The sequence below is a fragment of the Amblyomma mixtum genome, chromosome 6 (genome assembly GCF_055824585.1).
Source record: "Amblyomma mixtum isolate Tamu chromosome 6, ASM5582458v1, whole genome shotgun sequence".
Lineage (NCBI taxonomy): Eukaryota > Metazoa > Arthropoda > Arachnida > Ixodida > Ixodidae > Amblyomma > Amblyomma mixtum.
The window spans coordinates 158,381,383-158,406,168 of NC_143017.1; the positions used below are offsets into that span (position 1 = coordinate 158,381,383).

Here is a 24,786-nt window from a genome sequence, read left to right on the forward strand (position 1 = left end):
TGATATAGAACAGCTAGGAGGGAAAAGGAAATAAGGAGGAAGAAACTGGACAGTAAACGGCCCAGAATGAGCTAAGGCCGGCCCGCCCGAGTCAATAGACATTTTCTTCATGAACATTCATACTATTACGCACATGTTTGACATTGTCTTCATGTGAATAATTATCGCTTATGATCGTTAACCACGGAGCCAAGTATGTGGTTGCACCAAAAAAAAAAGATCCAATTAGCCAGGACAGCAGTTTGCTTGGAATTCCGTAAAAGTGCGTACGACTCAGTGTCTGACAGTCACACTGGTCTTGAGCCTATCTTTTCCAGGAAAGGACCACCGACTTAATGCCCACCCCTTATCCTTCATCATGGTGCTTTTATCTTTATCAAAACGCACAGTGCGTTGCTGCGCCATTTCGGTTTACTGGGAGAACCAGCACCCTCTTTGTTTGTTTTTACGTGATAATTTCGGTGTAGGTTAGTGCTCTCCGCGTGTAAGACGCCAATGCGTGGGACTAGGGGTCCACTCGAAAGTGACAACAGCGTCATATTTTCTGGTGCCTTTGAAAGGAAAAAAAAAAATGATACTGCGGGATTCCTCGGGGTGCGTGGTTGTCATCAGCTCATAAAAGGCGTTCGCAATGCGCTATTTACTCTGAAATATTAAAAAGCACCGGTTTCTTGATCAATAGATAAACTGAGAAGAATGAGAGGCAGTGCTTACGATCGTCGTGTAGAAGGCGCAGACGGTCCCGTTGAGCACAATAGAAAGCCACACTGGGAGTCCAGTCACTGCGTACGGCACGTGAAAAAAAAAATTAAAAGTGTAACGTTGTCAGTATCAATAACACTTGGCCTGAGAGGCATGACACACCCTTTCTTTTGCTATAACCGCAGATGTGAGTCCCGAATATCACCTTGCGTCAGCACCTTACTACTCTGCGGCGCTCAGTGCTTATAGAGAGAATGCTATATAAGGCGGTGCACAGAGCATAGCCGCCATTTATTTATTCTTTTCACCTTTTTGTTGTTGGGATCGCAGACATAGTTTAGAAACGTCACTCTGTGTACACACATCACGCCACTGCTGCGCTCAGTAATACTAAGGAAGGCAATGTGTAGTGTATGACCGCTTTGTGCTGACAGACCCCGGAAAATGTATGTATTAGCCCAGAGCACAGAGCGTGTTGCACCGAGGGGAGGAAAAGGCGAATTTCATTTTGATAAAACAACATTAGAAGCATCCTTGCTGGTGTGTACTCCTCGCAGCGAACATTGCGAAGCAACTGACTCGTAACAATCTGATTGAGATGCTTTACCGCCGCGTGATCTTTCCTACGGTTGCACATGTCGACGCATAAGTCTTCTTCCTGACAATACCGAAAAGATTTGTACACATTCCAGTTTCCTTTTCTGCAGCAGAAAAAAAAAGCAACATCAAGCGACATCAAGCGACATCAAGCGACATCGAGCGACATCGAGCGACATCAAGCGGCTTCATTGCGCTATGCAGATCAGGTACATCGGAGTGTGACGAGCTTTTTTCGTTATCGTTCTCACGTCGAAAAAGAGAAAGGAGGAGCAACGTTGATGAGGCCGAAGTTTGCAGCTGCGCTGTAAATCGAAATAAGGCAAGAAGGACGAACAATACACTACATAAGACAATCTTCATGGTAGTGTCATACAACTCGATTGAAACCTTTGGTGGTGTGGGTACGCGTTGTGATTTAGTGCGCCTATTGCCTTTTCAGTGTGACCACGTAAGCATGAAATTGTACTGAAAATATAAAAAATCATGATCATGATCTTCAGCTTGACTGCGCCCACTGCTGGGCAAAGGCCTCTCCCATGTCTCTCCAACTAACCTGGTCCTTTGCCAGCTGCGGCCACCGTATCCCCGCAAACTTCTTAATCTCGTACGCCCACCTAAATTCCTGCCGCCCTCTGCTACACTTGCCCTCTTGGAATCCACTTCGTTACTCCTAAGCACCAGCGGTTATCTTGCCTTCGCACTACATGCTCTGCCCAAGCTCATTTCTTCCTCTTGATTTCGACTATGTCATAAGCCGCGTTTGTTCTCTCACCCACTCTGCCCGCTTGCTCACCCACTCTGCCACGTTACACCTATTAATTTTTCATTTCATAGCTCGCTCCGTTGTTCTTGACTTAAGCTGAACCCTTTTCGTTAGACTCCACGTTCTGCCCCTTAGCTGAGTACCGGTAAGTTACAGTTGCTGCATACGGAAATCATACTCTGTAATTAAAGCACGCTGTTCAGACTTTACGAGCGCCTCGGGGGAACTCGGGGGAACAGACAACAATAATGCAGTTAAAAAGTAGAATGATATTCCAAAGATTATTTCGCATGGTGTGGTTTTGTTTCCAGGTGCTGTCGGAACTACTCATTTTCTTATTTCGTAATTATTCTTCTTAAACTGCAGAGATTGATATAGAGTGAGGGTGCGCCTCGTCACTTTCTTTTTTATTCGTGCTCCAAGTGTACGCTTTGCTTCCGCAGCTAATGATGTTTTTTTTTTTATTCCTTTATGTCTCGAACAACACCGATAAAGGAGAATGCAGAGGGACACTCACCCGACCCAAGTGCCAGCGACGGTCCGTACAGGACGACGCCCATGTAGAAACACTGAAACGCAAATGATTATAACATTATCGTTGCTCTAACTGCATGCACCAGGATTTGCGGGATATTACCATCTGCACAACGGTCATTCCAGAAGCAACCTTTCGAAGCAACACGGAGTTGAACCGCTTCTCCAGGTACTGCGCAAAAAACGAAAAAATAATTGAATATGTTTTGTCGGCAACAAGATTCCTATTACGGTTATGTGTCATTGTTGCGGTACTTACAGATCAGTCACAAGCACTCAGCCTGTAACTCAAATTAGCACTAGATTTAAGTAAATCCTGTCAGAAACATGTGCGAAATATAGTTATTGCATTCGCAACTGCCAAGTGGTCCTTATGTGGTATTTCCTTGCTACAGACCTTAAAGACAAATCAAAAGTATACATTAATTATATCCAGGCTTGTTGGTCTAATCAGCTCACCGATTTGGACTTGTTATTGCCACGTGAAATTTGCTTAGCTGTTAAAATTATGCAAGCTTTCTATGCTGCCCAACTGAACTTCATGCTTAAGCATAGCAGAAAACAAGGCATAAGGGAGACGGGAGACGCCACGAGCGCTGTGTCGTCACATGTACAGGTCGAATCAGTATAAAAACGAATGCATTATAGGCTTTCAGTCAACGATTACTCCTCAAGCATACGGCACAAAGATATTGTTTGTTTTTCTCGGTGTACGTCTCTTCCATACAAAAGATACCTTCAACATATTCTTTTCTTTTAGGATCAATGCAATGGAAAAAGAAATTTGATTTTGGGTTGCAAATTAAGCTCTCCTTTTAATATTGTTGAAGCATGTACGTTTGTATTGTTCTTCCACCCCACTCAAAACAACATGCCCTACCTGATTCACACTGATCATGTCAATCTCGTAGTACACGGGCAGGAAAACATGAGCTGCCAAGAAGATGCCGATGACGACGCCGATGAAGTTAACCATATACTGGGAGCCATTGACGAAGCTTTCTGAAGGAACACCTAAGATGGCGATTGCGGACAAGAAACTGGCCATCATGGACACCGTCACCGGAAACACCTGTTCAGAAAAAAAAAACGAGAAAAAGAAGTGATTGTGCTAGCTCGTCTCATCACTGACGTCCACAGTCGATTGTGTTTATTCTCCAGCAATGACCAAGCGAAATTCAGGGACTATAGTCACTGAATTTGGAGTGAAAACACTCATTTCCTTGTAGCACGTTTAACGGCCACAATAGTGTTTCATCTGTTAACAGAACTATCATCCGTAACAAAGTACTTACATATACATTCTGGATACTGCAACGCTTTTATTGAATAAGTGTCTCATGTTTAGAACGTTTAAGGATTAGAAAATTAAGTAATACCATTAAGGCGCATGAGTGATTTTGTTGCGTCAGTGAGTTTTCCAGGCAGCTCCCGAATATATCCGGCATGAAATAAAAAGTAAAGAGAATCCATATCGGCATGGTGGCATGGACCTTGCTGTCTCTTCTGCGGTGGTCTTTCTGGCCGCTCCAAGATGTTCGAGTGTTACATTTTATTCGGCTTCCTAGAGCATAACGTGAAGCAGTCGTAGTGTTTGAAAAAGCATTACAAAGGAAGCCTAACTCAGGGCCATCTCCATATCTAATGTGAGACATATAGCGATGGAACACTCTTTCGCGGTAAAGACATATGTGCAGAGTATTCTTGTTGCTGAAATAACTAAACGATGACTGCGGCAGACATGATGCGATCAGTTCAATGAAATACTGCGACCGAGATGTGGACCAGGAAGAAAGGAGATCGGAAGTGTGTTTTAATAACTGCTCCATCATATGGTATATATGATGGAGCAGTTATTGCAGGAAAGGAAAATTTTTCTGCTTTTTTCCCAGCCATCCCTCACTCTCCCTTTCCTGCACACGTGAAATGATCTGTGAAGGTTACGAAGACCGCAGAAGGTCTTTGAAAAGCCTTACTTATACAAAAAGAACAGCTCACGGTGGACGCAACGGAACAAAAAGAATCACAGGTGCGGCCGCTGTACAGTAACGGCTGCGGACAGGAAATGCATGCGACATCCAAGGTCCACAATGCTGGCACACGTAGAAAATGCGTGCAAGTTAATGCGAAAGCGGACTGCGCCTGCAGTCCTTGCTCATGTCATCAATCTTGCTGTAGACGTGATGATGGCACGGCGAAGACGTTGTGATATATATCGCACCCTTAACGGCGGAATTATTCGAGGTTTATTGCTGCCGTCATCATTAGCACGCGGTCAATCTTCTTCGCAGATTCCTTCGTGCCTTGTTGCGTTCAGTGGATGTCATTCGCGGCTTCGCGCTCCCAGACTCGTTGTGGCGCCCGATTGTCTGGCCTAATGACTAAATTATGCCGCGGGATTAGGAAGGCGTAGCGGATTACTCCATTTGTTGTCAATGGTGTCTCGCTTTACTGCTTGCCTCAATGAGAGCTGGTCAATATTCTCGTTGCTTTCCTTGTAGGAGTTAGGCCCTCATTGTTCTCTGCCTGAAAATGGCGCTCCCATGAAGCACAGATGGTCTGTGGTGTTGTCGCAGTGCACTTTCGAAACAAAACGGATCATTATTAACGAAAGATGGGCTGAAGGGGAACAGCATGCGTCACAACTCATAGCGAAGTTATGCCACAGGTGCGCAGAACCAGCTGCTTTTCGCGCAGCAGTTGCGTGCGTTGCGAAGCAGCCGGCTGGCGCATACTGAATGCACAGCGCCCCATGGGCAGCGCTGAAATCATGCATCAACTTAGCGTTTTTCTCATTCTTTCTGCTCCTGTGTCTTTCTGGGCCGGTGCACCTTAATTATCAAAAGGGGAGCAAATTGCTGTAAACGTCATCCTACCCTGACATGAATTTATTCGAACAAGGTGAAGACTAGTCACTGGCAAAGCCAAAAGCGAACGAAAATGACTTTTTATGTTCCATACGGAACAGTTGTTTACAGTAAAGCTGTTGCTGAAAAAAGGGGGCTTATATAGCCTTCTGCATCCCTCGTAATCTTATCATTAAATGTGCCTTGATTCCTGCGATATGTTTCGGCCGTCGTGTTGACAGTTACGGACTCTTAATGTAGTCTTGTTAAAGGTTTTTTTTTTTTTCTGGTGAAACGATGCCAGCCTTATCTTAGCCTATCTATGATCGGGGTCAGCTTTGCGTGGCTACGCAGGGGAAGCCAAGAACGCGTACTGTAACATTTTTCACCACCACCACCAGCTTAAACGGCTGTCTTCTTCGTGAGCGCGTATTAAGAGCGCGCTTGTGAAAGCCTTGAGCATAGCTCTCGTAGCTTCCACTGCATAGCCAAAGAAAGCTGCCCCCGAGCATAGTGACCGGCAGTCTGCACATGTTTCGAGATCGCATTCTTTGCTGCACGGCTAGCTTCAACTTTGCCGCTCTTGTCGTGCTGCCCTCGTGCGTTCTAGTTTTTTCATCACTGTGCTGACAGAATTTCTGGGGTAACCGTTTCGCTCGAGATCTCATTTCGTCCTCTTCAGTTCCCTACCGAGGCATGCCAGATCGGAGCTGATATTTCTTGCACAGTTGACCAGCGACTCAATCGCTGATCGTTTTTCATGGGCTCTATAGTGGGCCGATTCAGGATCCAAGCCAATAGGCGATGCGCACCGCGATTTATGAGCACGTCCAAAAAAGAAAGGTGACCATTCGCTTTTCCTTCCAAGGCGAAATTTATGGATGTCCATGGCATTCAGGTCTCCAAGGAAGTCTTGTGGCTGCTGCTTGTCTAAAATGCAAGAACAGACGTCGAAGTACCTCAAGAACGCCTTCGGACATGGCGTGAACGAGTTTAGGGCTTTGTGTTTAAGAGCCTCCATTTTTAGCGTAGCAGCCGTGACTGAGACTGACGCTCCCAATGCGTTTCCAAAAATTCTGCTTTTATAAACATGTATTGGCAAAGCAGAAGTGAAGGGGTTCGCTGGTCTCTGTGGCGTTCGAGTATGTGCGATCGGTAAAAGATGGGTCATTCTTTGGGAGCTTTTTGCAGGTATCTACGGCGAGGTCAACCGAAATATTCGTCAGCAGCGAACGGACACCGAATGACAAGAGTTCAAAACTTTCAAACCAAAAGAAATTCTCGTTTCAATAAAGTTCTTTGAATTCTTAATCTGAGTCGCCGTTTTTCCTACCAACGTAGCCAAAACTTTCTGCTGATAGCCCAGCAAGCCGGAAAGGGCGATCTTGTTGAGTCTGCGATTGACCTTAACTGCATTCCACTTTAGCGAATTTTTGACAAGCCGTATATCGCGTGAACCGATCCATTAGTACTAAGGCGCCTGTAGCAAAGCGTTCTTTCGAAGGGCTGGAGGCCTTTGAAAATGTCAGAGAAGTTTCTGAATCTTTACTTTACTTTTGAAGTCGGGTCATTGCCCAGCTTACAGTAGCTCGTCGCGGCCGCGAACATGTCATTTTACTGTGGTGCGCGGAGCTGTCGAGAACAGCAGACACATCATTTAATTTGTCTGCGGGTGGGATGGCGATATTTTCGTTTCTTTACAATTATTCGCGGATGTTATTTGCTGACGAGGGGGCTTCTTCATTTTTGAAGCGACAGCTTCACTCTGCTAGGTAAAGCCGGATATTGGCGTGTGTGCAACATCACGAGCATGACTGGCAGGTGACGCCAAAATAGCAACCCAGGAGGCAGGTTTGTCACCTATAGGTCTCATGACTGCAGCGACATCACAACCTGCTCATCGGATAGTGAGCAAACTGCTCATCGTGGTAGGTGTCCATTAAATTAATGATTGGTCGCTCGGGAAGAGCAACATGGGCCACAAAAAGCACACCGCTATAAGCGCCTGCCATCCCAGGGCAGTGGCGCATCGCACTTAACCGCTGCACCACTGCACCACTGCGCTAGGAAGAGAACGAGGACTCCCAGGGGCCTATGTATGTATAAAATATAGAATGGCCTTCCGCATATATGGGAATTACCCCAGTACGCTATCGCGTCATGCTCTTAAGGCGGAGCTTAAGTGACCACTCTTTTAAGATTGCCGACCGGTTTCATTCAGGCTTCATCAAGAAGGCTAGCGAATCATTCCATGGCGCAATCTTCGGTTTATCCGACGGTTCCCCCTAATACCAGTGATGATATTACAACTATAGGCACTGAACTTTTAGGGTTGCTCTTTTTTACTTCTTTCCTTTGTAGTCCAGCAAACTGCATAGCTTTCTTTTTATGAAGACTTCGTGCTTTTTTGTTGTTCCCATCTTCTCTCCGTTGGCAGCGAGTTGTATCTCAGGAAAGACATCCTTCATATAGAATTCTAGCTGTCGTTCTGAAAAGAAAGTTTCCTGTTGTAGGTGCCTGAAGGTGCACTTATGTTTGACATTGTGGGCATGCAGGAGCTGCCGCTCGTCCTTCGTCACGACCTTGCGCCCGAAGTTGGTGTTCAGAGGCTGACGAAGGTTCAGTGATCTTGGGGCCACGTCGCAAGGTTTGCACTGCAGGCTGAAGCGTAAGCGCGTGTTGAAGGCTGCTAGGCGTGCTGAGTTGCTCGCGCATTTCAGTGGCATGCCTGTTGACCCAATTGGTGGCGAATGCTTACATATAGACTGGCGTTTAACCGAACAGCGCCCGGTCAGGATGTATTGAATCGACTCGCGGAGTACTGCTTATAAGCACCGGATATGCTGTTGCATTTTGCTTTATAGCGTCCCACGGAATTTCAGTCTCGCTGCTAGATGAACTCTCGTTCGGCTAATTTGCGACGCGGATAAAAGTTCTGCGCTAAGCATTGACTCTAAATTTGGGAGCGATGCCGTTCTCACGTTGCTTTCTCTTTTAAACTTGAAGGTCTCGTCAATGGCTGCTTAGATGAACAGACAATTTTGTGCCTTTTTTTTTTCAAATATGCACGCCTAGCTCTAGATCAGGTTTCAACACAAACAGGATGATGTCATTTTCGAAGAACATGGAGTTTAGGCCATAAATGAAGAAGTAAAAACGATCTCCCAACATTTTTCGGTACTCCTTTATCGCCAGACACAGACCAAAGCCTTTTGTTCCCAAACATTTCTTTTGTGCACTCAACAGAAGTCTCAATAACAACGCTGTACGCGAGCAGCTGTAGCGCTTTACATACAGGCAGTGCTGCTGAAATAAACGCGGACATATAGCAGCTTTTCGCTTGTTGCAGTATTAAGGCAATAAACGTTTTAATTCTTTCTTCACAGGTAAACTGCCATCGCTACATTTGGACGAGAGTAGGAACACTTGGATTTAGGCCGTTATTTGCAAAAGGAGCTGTTATACATAACACTCTGAAATTTTGCATTAATTTTTTTTTCTCTCACACACCCAGATCAAGCATATTTCGCTGTACCAACATTCAGATTTTCTTTGGTCTTGTCGAAAATAATGTGTCTGATATTGTCATGAAACCTGAAAGCACTCTCGAAAGTGAGGCGCTGAGTCGTGCCTGACCTTCTCGAATATAAACTCAGAAACCTTGATCCAGAAGCCTGGCGCTCGTTCATGGAACCATACTTCGAAAAAGTGACCTTGATCTACGATCCTGGGCTCGAGAAAAGCGGCGTAGTCGAGTTAATGCAGCTGCGTTTAGCGAGGTGCATGGTAAGTGCCACGAGAGGTTTAACGGCACTAAGCTGCGCACGAGATACGAGAGACGCCATAGCGGAGGGCTCCTGATCAATTCCGAACCCGTGGAGCTCCTTCTTTCACGTGCACTTAATCGCACAGCACAAGAGCGTTTTTACATTTCATCTCCTTAGAAATTCGGCCGCTGCGACCAGGGTCCAATCTCGTGACCTCGGCCACGCCACAGCCTCTGAGTATAGATATCGCGCCAGTATATCAATGGCGAAAACTTATATGCAACCGATAGATGCTTTCGCCGCAAAGAGTGCCTTTAAATATGCTTCAAGCGCGCTATTTTGCGTGGTTTTGAACTATAGACTTTTTCATAGTTTGGACTTGCACATTTGTATACGCCAGGGGCTTACGAAATTTTCAGAAATTCAATCGCATTATAGGACTCTAACGTCCCAAAGGGACTCAGGCTATGAGGGACGCCGGAGTGAAGGGCTCCGGAAATTTCGACCCCCTGGGGTTCTTTAACGTGCACTGGCATCGCACAGTACACGGGCGGGCCTCTAGAATTTTGCCTCCATCGAAATTCCATGACTGCAGCCGGGATCGCAGCCGCGTCTTTCGGGTCAGCGGCCGAGAGCCATAACCACTGATCCACCGCGACAGCTATTTTAAAAAAGTTGGCCTTTGTCGTTGCGGAGAGTGAATTTGTTAACAATATCCCTTATACTATTACATGCGCCGAAAGAGAACACCTCGAATACAGCGAACTAGATGCGCTACTTTTATTTCTCCCTACTTTAATTTCATAGTTTGAATGCGTCACCGCGTTGGCATGGTAATTTTGCGCATATCACCTTGGTTCATTCTTAGTAACCTTAGTTATGATATTATGGCTTATCTCGCCTCAAGGTGGGCGCCTCTTGGCGCGGCCAGCCAACGACAGAGGGCGCAAAGTGTATTTGTCTTATGCTTCGGATTCGAGAGAGAAGGCAATGAAAAAGCAAGCAATTTCAAAGGATGCACACATTTACGAAAACGCACTGCAGCTTACTGCATTAATCAGTATAAATAGTAAGCAATTATACAGTCGTTAGATGAACGCCCACCAGTTCCCGCCGGGTTCCATGCCCGGTAATTTAAATCCGACCTCGCCGTTCGAGTGACTGAACTCGATAAGCCTAAAAGCTTGGGGCGACCAGAAAAATAAAACAGTGCTAGTGTCGTTTTTCTTTTATCTTCATAGGTTTTTTCATTATGGGTTAAGTAGCGGCGCGTTTAGTATACGCGTCATCTGATACATGCTGTGCTGAAAAACACCGCGGCGTTGCATAGATTTGAATACTATATCGCAGTGGACCAAAACGCGCTGAATGCCAACTGCACAGGTTTCAGTGTACCGGTTGTGTGCATAGCCCATTAATCTCTGCCTAGCTTAACTAGCCTTCATCACGTTTGCACTTCTCTGCTAGTGCATATGGATCAGCTGTGCTGGCTGTTACTCAAGAATAGGTAAGTTTAAAGGGATTGCAAATGGCAGGGACCGACCTCCGCACCCTGCCCCTTTAGCGAGGAGAGAAATATTGCGTTGAAAAAAAAAAAAAAAACACCGCCCTTCCTTTACTCTAAGAATATAGGTAAAAAAGATGCATGGTGCTTTCGTTACCACAAGGCCGACGCCACCCATACCCACGGGGTGAGTTCTGTTCTAGTCATGCATGCGAGTTGAGCGGTCGCCGGTAGCCCAACAGCGCGAACATTGCCACCGCTCGTTTACCACGTGTACAGAGGTAGACACCTTGACAGCGGCGAAGACCACTACCTCTTGAAGCGGGAAGCCGCCCTTAACTCAGTGTCAGTCGTGTAAATTGTCCTGAATCGCTGTCGAAGGACTGAGAACGTTAGGCGCCTTTGAGCTGTGCACAAAAAAAAAAGGAATTAGATGGCAATAGGTCGTTCACCACTTTTTTTTTTTTTTGCGGTCCGTGTTAGCGGGCGCTTGTGTAGATGGTTTAATATTAGCGCAAGCAAGGCAGCAATGGGGGCTACAGTGGGATACAACTCAAGAAGGCAGCGGCTTTTCCCCGTCGAAAGACCGCCTTCCAGACAATGACGTCGGCCGATTCTTATGATCCTGCTAGCGTGACAATGCAGAGAGCGGCGCTACAAGGGAGAGCGGGGACTGTCCCCGACCATAGAGGAAAAAAAACTATCCCCTTTTATCTACCACTCCCTGCTTTGTCACGCTAGCGGTGACAGGAGAATCAGCCGATGCCATTGGCTGAAAGCGGGTCCTTCGACGGAAAAAAACACTAATTTCTTAACTTATATTCGAATATAGTATAGGTTGGTTATCTGTAAATTAATATTAAAGCTCTTTTACTTTTTATTCTCACAGAGACTCGCATCCAGCGGGTGAAATATAGAGAAAGAGAAATGGGGTATCGCTCTTGGAAAGCGAGCAGATCTAAATGCTATGTGACTGGTCATTTAATCTTGTCGTGAATGCTTACTCTTTGATGTTGTGACTTATGGTACCTTTGATTTGAGCGGGAACACACACACCGACAAGCGTGTTACAGGTGTTATGTGCTCACATTTGTGATGCATCTTTCGCGCTTCTTACACCATCGAGTAAGAGCTATGGGTTGGGCAGCTTGCCACTTTATGGGGGAGTGTTGTGGCCAACCCGGGTCTTACCCATCGGTAAAAGATTGTGCCTATTTATCGCACAGCAGTAAGAAACTGCGTTGTTTCTATACCGAAAGCCACCATTCTCCGCACCCCCAAACCTCTGTTGTGCGCTTGGGCGAGCTTTCAGCGCTTGCTGTCATCTTCTGATAGTGTGTACTCTTATTAGTAGCCTCCTCAATTCGTACTTCTCGGTGCGCTTATTCATCTTCCTTCCGTGACACGATCTTCGTTCAGTAATCTGCCCGAAAGAAAAGCTTACTGACAGAAGATTACATTGCGAAGATCACCATTAAGTAATGTTTCCGGGAAAAAGTTTACTCCATCTCAGTTTCTACTGAATGAAATCAGAAAGGAAAGACTGCTGAACGATGTTACAATGCGGATAGGTTACATTACGAAGGTTGCCATTTCGTAGCGAAATGTTGACGAATGATGACCGGTACTGAAGGATTTCCGAAAGATTAAAAAAAGTACGAATATTTCACCTGCAAAAAAGCGGTGTTCAAAAATAAGTCATGTCAGGTCAAAGACCTAGCATACACGCGGGCGCGTAGTTCACATTCGAAAGGCCACAGCTTGCGGAGGGATAAGTTGCGGAGGGCGTCACTAGGGGCAAGCTGGAACCAGCTGACACGCAAGCAACGAACATTGACGCACAACTGTATGAAATATACATTCCTCTGAAGCTGCACTCGAAGTCAAAACAGACAAAATATTACGGAGGCCAGTATTTTTAGAATCCAATGTGTCGCAAAAATTACTCGTCCCTGAAAGAGCACCCGTTACTCCCATTAGAAAATAACTGCAAACGCAATATCACCCACAGGTAGTGTCCTCAAGGAGTAACATGCTTCGCGAGGACTAAGCGGCGCAGTTGCACTAGATTTACTCCCTTCTCGCTTGGAATGTGTGGTAAAGACTAGAACACGTGTTCAACACACTTCTGCAGAAATGCGATCACGCCAGTGAATTCACTTGCAATAAGCACGCCACTTCGTGCTGACTGTGCGGGTTTGCCGGGTAGCAGACGTGCAGGTGTTTTCGCTTCTTGTAGCCCGAAGCGCGGCTTCTCTCCGGTGCTGAGTGTCGGAATACGGAGAATCCATCCCTCAGTCGAGAGCCTCTGTCGTATTATACGTGCGTTCATGATCTACCGCGCTTGCTGCGCTGCCTCCTTTGTGACGGAATGTCTTCGTCGCAAACTCGTCGCCTCCCTGTCGAAATATTACTTGCGAGCAAGCCTTCCAGCCAACAACTTTCCAACACTGGCTAGAAATCAGCACTTAAAAAAAAAAATTGGTTTTGATAAATTTTAGATTATAATGGGGAAAAAAATGAAGGTATCAAATGCGCCGGCCGACACAGAATAACAAAAAAGAGCGTACAGCCAATCCCGTGCTTGAGAAAGAGGAACGTGCATTCAGGACTGCTTCAACAGCCGTTAACTATCATTGATATTGTTAGCGTCTGAAGAGGCGCCGCTTATATTATACCTTTGGGAGATTCACAAAGAGTTAGACGGGGACGAAATAGTTTTTTAAAAATGCGGCTTACCTATATGGACAGTGTTCAAGTAAGGTGCAGATACTCCTTTACGTAAGCCAAATTTAGAGGTTTCATGGAGAAGAACGCCCTAAATCTTGCTGTTTTAGGTTTCAAAGAAACATTTTTCTCAGAGTGGAGGCACAGAGTGAAGACCACCTAACCTGATCATTGGAGTGACTATCCTCGAGACTCCTAGACTATTAATCGCCATTCTGTCTGATCTTTAGTTTGATGTCCGAGAACACTCTGTCATTTTTGAAATCGACTACCATCAGCGCCAGCAACACGCTGATGAGCTATCGGGTTTATAGCTCAACACTAAGACAAACCAAAGCCAAACCAAAGTGTATTGGTCACTGTAGTTGACAAGTTTGAAGTGGAACTGCTTGGACCAATTAAGCCGGCGGGCAAAAAGAAAAGCAATTTCAGCTAGTAGCTAAGCCTGCCACGAGCCCTTCTCAAAACTGGTATGTCGATAGTTTGATTCCAAGTTTTTTTATCAGGCTGGTACACGGCTACCTGGTTTTCTTCGCTTTATTATCTGACAGCCACTGGCGAAACACATTGAACGAGATAGTGGAGGCTATATGATAGTGCACATTCTATCTGAAAGCTGAACGTCGACATTGTTTGTGTGAGATCCGGCCACAAAAATCGCACCTATGTGCATTTCTGCTGAATACCAGAAAGATCGGGCGCCTGCAAGTAGCGTTACACTTTCGACAAGAAATGAACCTGGGCGTACTACTGGGCATGACAATTCGCAAGAAAATTCTTGTCCGACAGCAGCACTGTGATAAAAACGATGTGCGAATACGCTATCAGCAAACTGAGAGAGACAGTGACAGCTCGGGCACTATTTATCGGGCACTATTTATCGGGCACTACTATGTTTTCTGCGCGTGTCGCTGCATACAGCGGGAACATCTGAGGTTTCCTGCACTTCTCAACTCAGGTTTCAGTGAAACTTTGTATGCTATAAACAAATAAAACGAAGCCCCCGGGTTTGTTAGCAAGCTTCTTTATTCGCAGCCGCTAATAGGGGCTGTTCAAGGCAGTAATGATACACTTGATGAGGACGGCAACCAGGTCTTAGTTTACGAACGTTAACCCCCGGGATATGGCATTGAGGGCTCGAAGAGTACAAAAAATGTTCTCACTCATGGGCATACATTTTAGATGATCATCTTGGAAGGATAGTTAAGATGCATACGCAACTGGACTGCGTTAAACACTACGCAAATGTCTGATATAACTTGATGCAGGACACAAGCCTCAGATAGCATTACTCTTGATGATGAGGGATGAGTGACTGGAACCTCAAGTCAGCTCAGCGAGGAAACTCTGCATTCATAGAAACCATCTCACTTTACAACTTTCTTTTTGTTTATTTCTATTTGTCCGAAATTATTCTTTAGAGCTGTCCTTTTGCTTTGATTTTTTTATTTTGTTGAAGCCCGTGAGCATTAAGTGGCACGGGCTTTCCGGAAAGCTTTACATTTTTATTGTCCTCATTAAAGTCTCACAATAGAAAAGAAAACAAAACGTGACAGTTTAGTCAAACGTGACTACGTTTTGTTTTTCTTGTATCGTAAATGTAACGGGCGGTTGATAACCAGGCTTAGTTACAGGCAATGTGAGCGTTATGAGAAAGGATCGGCACTGGTTCTGTGAACTAGGTCGCACTGCTTGCAAATAGGTTTTTATTGCAGGCGACCACGACGTTAGCGTTCTCAGTCAGAGGAGCCAATATTCACTTTCGAACGCCTTCCTCCATGCCGTTCAATAAGGTCTGTTGGTAAGGCTGTGCATTGGCCTATGTGCGGGCAACCTGTGTAGCTCGAAGCCAAGCCGTTAAATTGAAAATGAGTAACTAACAACATGGTGTTTAGCCTCTTAATGCGAAACAGGTACGAATTATTTCAGGTGAGACCAAATAGAAAGACAATCACAGGCGCCTTCTTGCCGTGTTGCTCAGTACTAACAGTCCGAAAAGGAATTTCCATCGAAACATTCGAAATACAGAGGCGATCAATTTTCTTCCTCTATTCTCGTTCCAGCACCATGTACGCATCCACATATAGAGAGTTTTCATGTGACGTCATGGACGCCATCTTTGGATGCAGCAGATCCTAGGCAGGAAATGGTCCTTTGTCCCCTTGCTGTGGGTAGTGGCCTCTTCACCACCAGCGACCATGCACCCCATTCCCTACCATTCACCCATGGGCACCACTAACCTACAGTATTGTCTAACCTTTCTGACTAGTTTGGGCTGCATTGCCATAAAAAGTAACCGGTTGACAACAAGCGGAGTAGGGGAACAGCCAGGCTTTCGCCGTGCTTTCTGGACCCAAAGATGGCGGCGGAACCTGGCGTTTGCAACTCAAGAACGAAGTGCTAGATGCCACTCAAAGGAACCCCTCCAGCCAATGGTGTCGACCGAATCTCCCTCTTGACCGATCCCCTTGGACCTGCCAGGGTGAAATTGCACGGGCGGCCGATTCACCCTGGTGATTAACCACAGTTTAACCCATAGAGTTTCTTACTATTACCTAGAGGGAAAGCTGGCGGCGCTGCACTTCAGCCACCATGGACGCCCAAAGCATCATGGGGCGGTGAGCTACTTGTTGCGGGACAGTCGTAGTTTTTCGGGAACACAGAGTGGTACTACTCAGACGTTTCATTTCAAAAACGTTGTTCGTGTGTGCGCAGACGACTTTCGCGCGACCGCAGTGTGCAAAAACCATAGTAGTGAAAACGCGACGACACACGACGCCAATAAAAGGTTTTACTCTTCCAAAATGCCATTAAAAAACCTGTTAAAGTGTCTAAGCAACAACATTTTTTTTGAAAACATATTTACTTTTAAAAGTGCGCTTGTTAATTACGAAATATTAGTTTTTATAGCGTTCATTACTTGGCCAATAGGAGAGCGAGTCGTCTCTTATTTTGGGCAAACTTTGCACTTAAATGCTTTTCTGCTCGTTTGTTGCAATCATTAGACCAGATATTGAATGTTAGGACGTTTTTAGTTATCTAAGAGCTTTATTTTTGCATTATTTTTTGGCCAAAAGTTGCAGTTCCGCAACAAGTAGCTCACCGCCCCATGATGCTTTGAGCGCCCATGGTGGCTGAAGTGGTCTCGAGGGGTCGCCATGCAAACTCCCATAGACGGGCTGCCAGCTTTCCCTCTAGGTAGTAGTAAGAAACTCTATGGTTTAACCGGATTAACCACGGCGTCATGAAAATCGGTCGACGCCATTGGCTGGAGGGCCATCTTTGAGGGGCATCTCCAGCATCGGTCATTATCTCTAATCTGACTGCAGTTTACCACGTGGGAATCGCATGTATCAGAGCAGAAGGAAGACGTGAGCTTTCAACTGACTTATAAAGTGCATAAATTTATTTTTCTTTCTTCGCGTTGCCGATTTTGATTGAGGAGGGCCCTAAGAACCAGCCTGGATGAATGGGCCTGCTTGCAAGGCGTAATACATTTTGCTGGCGTTACCCGAGAAAGGCGGCTCTGATAACAATTGTGAAATGCCAAGAGCTCTAGTTTTTCTTTTGTTTCGGCAATAAACGCCAGTTCCAGTAGCCGAGCGCATGCTCGGAGAATCCAAATCCATGTTCGGCCACTTGACTCCGCTGTATAGTCCGGCTGCAAACGGCACCCTATCACTGAGACACGTGTATATTCTATTAAGTCTCGGCAGCTGGAGAAATAATTCTAAGGAGGATGACCCGAAACAAAATGCCCTGCTGAAAATTTTATAAAGCGGCTGGTAGTCTGAAATTAGAAATAAAACAAAAGCTGTGTATTTAGACGGGGGCTTATTATGAAAGGCAAGAACCGTCCAGCTGTGTACTGTGCTTAGAAGTCGGGGCCTTATTTCGCAGTGCCGCGACGGGCGGAGTTGAAAAGCCCGTTTATGCAGAGTAGCCTCGCTGACCATTGGCGGTGCTCATTGGGATGCGTTTCGTGAAATGCTGCCCGGCGCCCTGCACCGTGATCGGACTGCCGGGCTGCTACGTATTTCTTCATATTGGCGTGGCATGAGTAAGAACCTCGCACCATGGCGCTTACGAAGTTCGTCAGCCAAAACAGTGAGGACCACAGAACTGCATCATTTGGGGCTTCCGCCTAGCCCACTGAAGCGGCGAGGTGACTTAGGCTCAAATTAGAGGCAACATTGTACGACACCTTTAAGTTTCGCTTGGTGCTCTTTGGCGTTTAAATATATACGTCTCTTCACCTCTTACGGATGCACTACGCAGGCAACAGTGAAGCTCTACCTTCTGAGCTAGTGAAAGAAAAAAAAAAACCCTTGCGGTTCGATCAACTCACATGGAGCTGCCTGTTTCCCACGAGGAACTCCTTGTTGTTGGTGCTTCGCCGATCCTTCCAGGCGAAGTAGACGCCGATGAGCGACGACACTCCGAGCACGGCGACCAGCACGCAGTAGTCAGCCGCGTCGAAGTACCGCACGGCCATGGTGAAACCGCAACACTCGAGGCACCACCAACCAGCGCGTTCACCACTCGACGCTCTTAGATGGGCACCAAGCAGCGGACACTCTCTTCCTTCCGTCCGCTCCCGTCCAAACCCGGGTCGTCGTCACCGCGCACTAAGCTGCAAAAGTGCGAAGAGCGCCGTTAAAAAAGAAACTTTTCTTCCTCTCTCTTTTTCTCTCCTCTTTCGCAGTCCCAGGTGCGTTAAGAGAAACTGCGACGGCAAGAACGAAGCAATCGGAGAGATAGATGCGGCTCCTTGCTCTTTCCAGAGGGACTGCGCGTTGTCGTCAGAGCGCGGTTGTTCCCCTTTCCACCGCTCGTCACACAAGCGGAGCTTCGGGTGCGCACGGGTGACCGCACGCGCGCGCGCGCTGTATGCGGTTCTCCCGTCTTTCGAAACGGGGCCGTATTGCAATACAGGGGTGTGTCTTCTGTACCGCGAGGGCGATTTAATAAAGGGAAGTCAAGGAAAAAGCTCGGGAAGTACCTGTTGCGCAAAATAGATGTCACCACCCTGACGGATTGCTAGACCGACAGAGCCCGCGTGCAATGTAATGCCCAGCGATTATAACCAACGTTTAACAAAAAATGTAACCAAAACGCTAGGCACCATTACTGCAGCGCAAGTGATGTTGGAACCCGATAAGTGTTTGTCGTACCGCGATCAAGTTGCCTCTTCGATAATTCTGTAGTAAAATTATCGCTCTTAGCAGTCTTACAACATGACTTGTTCGTCTAAATCAGTGTTGTACTCATGCCGGTTATATGAGGTGAGGCGGGTCTATTGGTAATTTAGTTGTGTAAGTACTCTGTCACGTATGGGCTTGAATAAACGCGCAAAAAAAAATGATGCGCCGCCACATTCTGAAGCTAGGAAGATGCAGACTTGCGGAATGAAAGAAATAGAGAATAAAAGCTTTGAGATCGACATTACACGGCTTTCTTTTTGCCTGCGTCCAAGGGTATGACCACACTTGAGGAAAATCTGTTGATATACGCGCACAGCCGGCTTCTTTTCCTTAGGTCTCGCGATGGTATGTATTAATAGTTTGGGGCGCTTACCTCCGCAGAAGTAATTCACAGGAGGCTGTAAAACGCAAACAGTACCGTCGAGCGTGAGGCAGTAACTTCGCTAGTTCGACCTATCGTTTGAGCTCGATGCCCAGCTCTCGGCGATTGCGAAATACTGGAAGCCTTGCGGAAATTCTTAAAGAGAACGCCAGAAAAGTCAGTCTGAAGAGAAATAAAAAAGAAAAGGGTCAGACAGTAGAGGGTTGGGGTGCGGGGGGTGAAAATGCCTGGCGTGGTGACGCAGACGTGGTCGCTTCCCGTGACGTCAACTCCTCACGGAACGGCGATCGACTTCGAGAAGCGCACCATTGTCGAAGCGTGTGTGGTGCGGCCTTGTCCGTGACGTTCAAGGCCACACGTCAGTCGCGGTTCCAGCTTCAAGCGATGGCGCTTCTGTGACACGTCGCAGAAAGGCGAGGCGGAACACTGTATACCCGCTTGTTTATTCTCGAAGCGAGAAAGGATCGGGGGTGAAGGGAGCGATTTGCGTCCAAGTCGGTTGTATTTCTAGTGAAGAATAGCTGAGGAAAGAGGACGCGGAACTTGTTAATCTACTCGCCATCTGACCTGTTCAGTTGCTATCTGAACAAGGAAATTTTTATCTGGGCCACGCACAGAAGAAAGAGATATGACGATAGGGCGAAAGCCCCCGTGCAGTGTTAAGAATGCCTGGAATCACTTCTGACCTGATCAGGTCGCGGGGCTAGCGATAAGGTCGCTTGACCACAAGGAAAGCACGGTGGGCATGAAAACGTTTCAGAAAGAATTTCGGCGCGGTCAGATTTGAAAATAATAAAAGATCACAAACATCATGGTCTGGGTCGGCATTAGCTTTGTCTGTATTCATCCTTCTCGTCTCTTTTTATCAGTTCAATGCCAATGATTGACAAGGCTATCCAGTTTCGCATCACTTCCGCGAAATACGCAATGTCTGCGATTAGACAGAATACATGCGTCTTAATTCAGCTACAACAAATGACTGCCTAAACTCATATCTTGTCGCTTCTCGCTGCAGCAAAATAAATCGTGAACATCTGCACAAGCCTCGTTTCTTGCTGTTTTAAAGCTAATCTCACAGTCAGGGACTGTACAAAGGCCGTCTGGACTAGCTGGTATGGATTCATTTGAATTTGTGCGTGCTAGCTTCTGCTCAAAATGAATCTGAGGACTTCTTGCTCTTTCATATATTGACTCGTGGATAATTTACGCATTCTGGGTTTTTTTGCGCAAAAGACACGACACAAAAGAAACGAGGTAGACAGGTATGTCTACCTATCTACCTCGTTTACCTGCATTACCTGCGAGTATGTTTACCTCTTGCGAGGTAAACATACTCTCAAGATAATTTACGGCCGTATTGCGGGCACTGAGATCAAGTTTTGTTCAGCAAAACAATGTTTTGAAGAGACCGGTCAGCTACTCCACACAATGAAAGGCAAAAGTCGAAATACATACACGCTTGTAACCACGCTCGCAAGAAAAATTACGCTTTGCACTTGCCAAGCGTAAATTTAAATGGTACATCTGGTCAGATGGCGTCGTGCAACTCTCAGTCAATACGAAAGCTATAAATTCTGCCATATGTCGCTCTGCTATTCGAGAACATTGCTGGAAGATTTTTCGCTATACTTTGGGTCAGCCTCTCGGGCATCAAAAACTGTAGAACGATGACCCAGTAGGTGGGAGCACTCAAGCTGCTGTGCCTTACGGTGCTTTAGATTGAGCACTTCGTTACATATAACGGTACAGAGCACTGCTTCTGGTGGGGTTCAACCCCGCTGAGGGGCAAGGATGCTGCATTCTTAAAGCGCCCATTAGGACGCATAGGGTTACTAACCGAGTGAAACAAATCTACTCCGCCTTGGGGGATTCCCCTAAACATTTGACCAGACCTTTGAGATCAACGGTGAATTGATCGCGTTACCACGTGTAGGCTATGAACAGTCTGACGCGACCTGTTACTTTCCTTTTATGCCCGACGCAAGAGCCTTTTGTTTTGCGACTCAGGCGTTTTCACTAATTAGGTTTGATTAGGATCCTTTGTTTTCAGTTAGGTTAGAGCTTCGTTTATCGGGAGTGTAGATTACTACGATAGCACGCCGTATATTAGAGAAAGTTACCGCCAGTTAACGTGCCGACGCTACATATGGGTCATACGGAACGCCATGTATTGAAGAATTCGGGTGAATTGCAGCCGTCTGGCGTTGTTACCCTGCTCTGAAATCTGAGTGCACGTACGTTCCTGCATTTTTCCACCATCCGAAACCAACTGTACTAGCTCAACGATAACGCAGACTGAAACGTGGAAAGACCAAATTCGGCACGAAGGCTTTCGCCGACCTCGAACTAAGGCAGAGAAGTTGGTAAATAGTAAGCGGCGACCGTTCGAAAGAGTGCTTGGGAGACGAGGCGGCAGAAATGGTGGAAGGAGGAACGACCCATGTCATTTCGTGAGTGGAGACGACAGGCAATACCCCTTGCCCATCCTACTCATTTGCACAGGATAGTGTTCTGGCACAGCTGCTAGCGGTAACAAAAGAAAGCCTCCTCGCTCGATTTCACCAAAAGTTCGCCTGGTGATAATGACGGTACTTATGCGTTTGCAATCTCTGCAACTCGTCGTTTTTTTTTTCTGTGCGTATGCGTGCGCGTGTGTGTGTGTTTGGCTTGGTGCCAAAGCGACTCAGGCTATCAGGGACGCTGTAGTGGAGGGCTCCGGTAATTTTGACCGCCTGGGGTTCTTTAACGTGCACTGACATCGCAAAGAACACAGGCCTCTAGAATTTCGCCTCCATCGAAATTCGACCGTCGCGGCTGGGATCGGACCCACGTCTTTCGGGTCATCAGCCGAGAGCCATAACCACTGAACCACCGCGGCGTGAGTGTGGTGCGTGCGTGCGTGCGTGCGTGCGCTGTATATTGCACACGGAACTCGATCTCTACGTTGATCTTGCGTAACCATGTGCGCAGTTTGAGAACACAGTGGCTACACTGTAAAATCTAGATCACGTGCTGCACATAACTGCATCAGTCCACCAATAGGAGAGCTCGATGCCACTTTGAAACGGCACTGGCCCATCCAGGCACCCTAACAGCCAAGAAAACGCAGCGACGTTCGTGGTAGCGTTTGAAATGCCGCTTCTGCCTCTGTGTGGAGATTTTTGCAGCGCATAGCGCTCGTACCTACCCTGTTTACATAACCTCATTTCCGCTTTCGCAAGCACTTAGGGGTGCTCCTGCGTGGAGATAAATGGCGTATGCTTGCTGCATATAGTCCAAACGTCTGTTAGCAGAATTCACGCTTAACTGGCGACTTCTTTCGCAGTCTGACCTCCTAGTCGCATAAGGTTGTCTGTGATGCTATCACCGTAGCACAGACTTATTGACGGACGTCGTTTTAAGCTGACGACATAAATTGCCACAACGTGCGCGTTGCTCTTTTATGGAAGTTGAAGGATGAAGAAAAAATGTGTAAATTTCAATTGTAACTGAAGGTTACTCGGAAAACTTAAGAGTCTGATAAATTAGGTTACAAGAATGCATAGTGGGAGCATAAAATATCTTAATTTTACTGTGCAGACAGGAGCATGCAAGTATGCTCCGAGTGTGAACAGCGGCCCGTTGCCCCTATTCGCTACACTCATAGAGAAAAAAGAAAGAGAGCAGTTTGTGATGTAACACATGCAGAGCTTTTCGTTTGTTTCGCTCACTTAGAATGCGTAAAATGTGCTCTTCACATACACGTGGAATTAAAATTGCTATTGTGCTGTAATATCGAAATGCCAAAAAGCGACTTAAACGTTTGACGCTAGTGTGCTCATGTACACCAGTGTGTCTTTTTTTAAAAGTGAAAATTAGCTTTTCTCAGTTTTCAACACCTCGATTGCTAACTCAGGCACACTGTGGGTTTTGTATTTTTGGTCATTTTAATGTTGAAGTGCATTCACATCTGCATTGTGAACAGGGCTGCATTATATAGCTTTTCCTGTGTGAAAATTACAGTGAGTAGATCAAATAGATTGGGCTGAAATAATATTGCCGAACGTAGCATGAAACAATCTGCATATCGTTCACTCGTCGACTTGAAACATTCCGTCTGAGTTGTAAGCGCCGTTAATCAATGCCATGTCTTTCTTGGAAACGGTGATGTTGATTGAATCGACGATGTAATCAGGAAATTTTCGCACAAGTATTTAGCTGTAACGTGTGAATTTAGCGGAATGTGACCAAATTATCACACTCTATTGGTAGGCAGCCTAACAGAGCCGAAAAATGATGCGCCTGAATAGAGAAGTCTTTTTATAATACGATGAAACAACGACTAGCCCATCTTTCCCTCGTGACCTCATTCGAACACCACCCCAGAACAGAGGCAAGAGAAGGTAACCCGAAACTGTAGCAAATTTCCGCCCGAGGTTCTTTGGTATACTGAAAAAAAATTCCGACGATTACCTTAATTCCTAATGCGAAATTTGAGCGCAGCTTATCAACTGTTTCAGCTTTTCGATAGATTAAGGCAAAAAATTCGAGCAAGACATGCATGTACAATTACAGACAACTTGTTATCTTTCACACATATTCATTCTTCAAGAAACAATCCAATAACAGTTCTTAATTGCCATGAAGGAAGCTTTGTGGACGGAGAAATAGATGGATATATGCTCGACTTGCTGCAGCAATGCCTGGTTCTCAAAGACGAGGTCTGCGCAAGTATTTCGCGAGGTTGTCACAGCTGTGGGAGCCGTTACGAGCGAGAGGAATGGGATGTTCTCCCGCATAAGTGGCAAGAAATTCCCGCTTCTCTTTATACCTACATTAAAGTACCCACCCACTCTGCCACCCTGGTAGGTGGCAGCGTTTCTGGCACAACGCTGTCAATGCCAAAGCATGCAGCGCACATCTGTCACTAGCGCCGCGTAGCCTTCTCTCTGGTGCAGGTGTCCACCGAGATGTGTGAGAGAGGTACTACGCATTTCCTTTCCTCAAAAACCAATTTACAAATTTTACCCTCTGCTTTCCAAGACCGCCCCCCCCCCCCCTCCCCCCCTAAAAAAAATACCGAAGACACTTCGGAAATTCTAAAGTGTGCTTGGCGAAGGCCTTGTGGTCAACCCACTGCCGCTTCCTCGGACCGCTTGGCGCGGAATCACTGGGCCGCTTCGCAGCCATGCGTCTCACTCACTCGACTGCAACGAGACGTCTGGCGAATGAGCGGCGGTGCAGCTGCCACCGCCGACGCGCGCGCGCTCGTTCTGCCGCTACTGTGTGACGTCACGGTTGCTATGCACAGCTGCGCCCCCCACTGGCGCGCCGGTTGCTAAGTAGGGGAGGAGGTTGCGCTATTACTTTCTCATATAGTGAACTAGAATACTATAGTGGCGCGAACGGAAGGGCGCGGGCGTGCTCTTTGGCGTAGAAGCCACCAGATGGCGCCACTGCAACTTTTTCCAGCGGCGGCGTCGCGGCTCCGTTTGGAGCTTGTGTATGTTTCTCCACGTCGTTGTGTAGGTGTGGGGCTCTAATACGCCTGTAGTTAATAAACATGCATGCCATTTGCTTCAACTAGCTTCAAAGTAACCTGAGAGGCACTTTTTTTTTCCCGCCGTGCCCCTTGGACAGTTCGGCGATGATGAAAAACTGCGTCGTTGCATGCCGTCTGCTACCGAGAACGGGCAATCAGAGAGGCTCACGGTTTTGCCGGTGGGTGTTAATTGTCTAGATGCATATCTTACCAGGCTCATTTTGTTTACCTGCGAT

The 24,786-nt window shown here is 46.5% G+C and overlaps 1 protein-coding gene across 5 annotated transcripts in view; it reads right to left on the reverse strand.

Annotated features, from left to right (window-relative positions):
• The window catches only part of LOC149340955 (sodium-coupled monocarboxylate transporter 1-like), a 97,693-nt gene that overhangs the window by 26,904 nt on the left and 46,003 nt on the right, over positions 1-24,786 (reverse strand). For 3 of the 5 annotated variants that reach the window (XR_016283680.1, XM_089549893.1, XM_089549894.1), the window contains exons 2-6: positions 17,792-18,076; positions 3,480-3,671; positions 2,703-2,771; positions 2,583-2,634; positions 715-782 (exon numbers count right to left, since the gene is read on the reverse strand). Coding sequence is in view for 4 of the 5 variants with exons in the window: in XM_089549893.1 (XP_089406019.1) it covers positions 715-782; positions 2,583-2,634; positions 2,703-2,771; positions 3,480-3,671; positions 17,792-17,938 (528 nt within the window). In the remaining variant the exon portion in view is untranslated. Of the gene's footprint in view, positions 1-714; positions 783-2,582; positions 2,635-2,702; positions 2,772-3,479; positions 3,672-17,791; positions 18,177-24,786 lie in introns of those variants that run through there. The other 2 variants (XM_089549895.1, XM_089549896.1) reach the window with 2 other exon arrangements.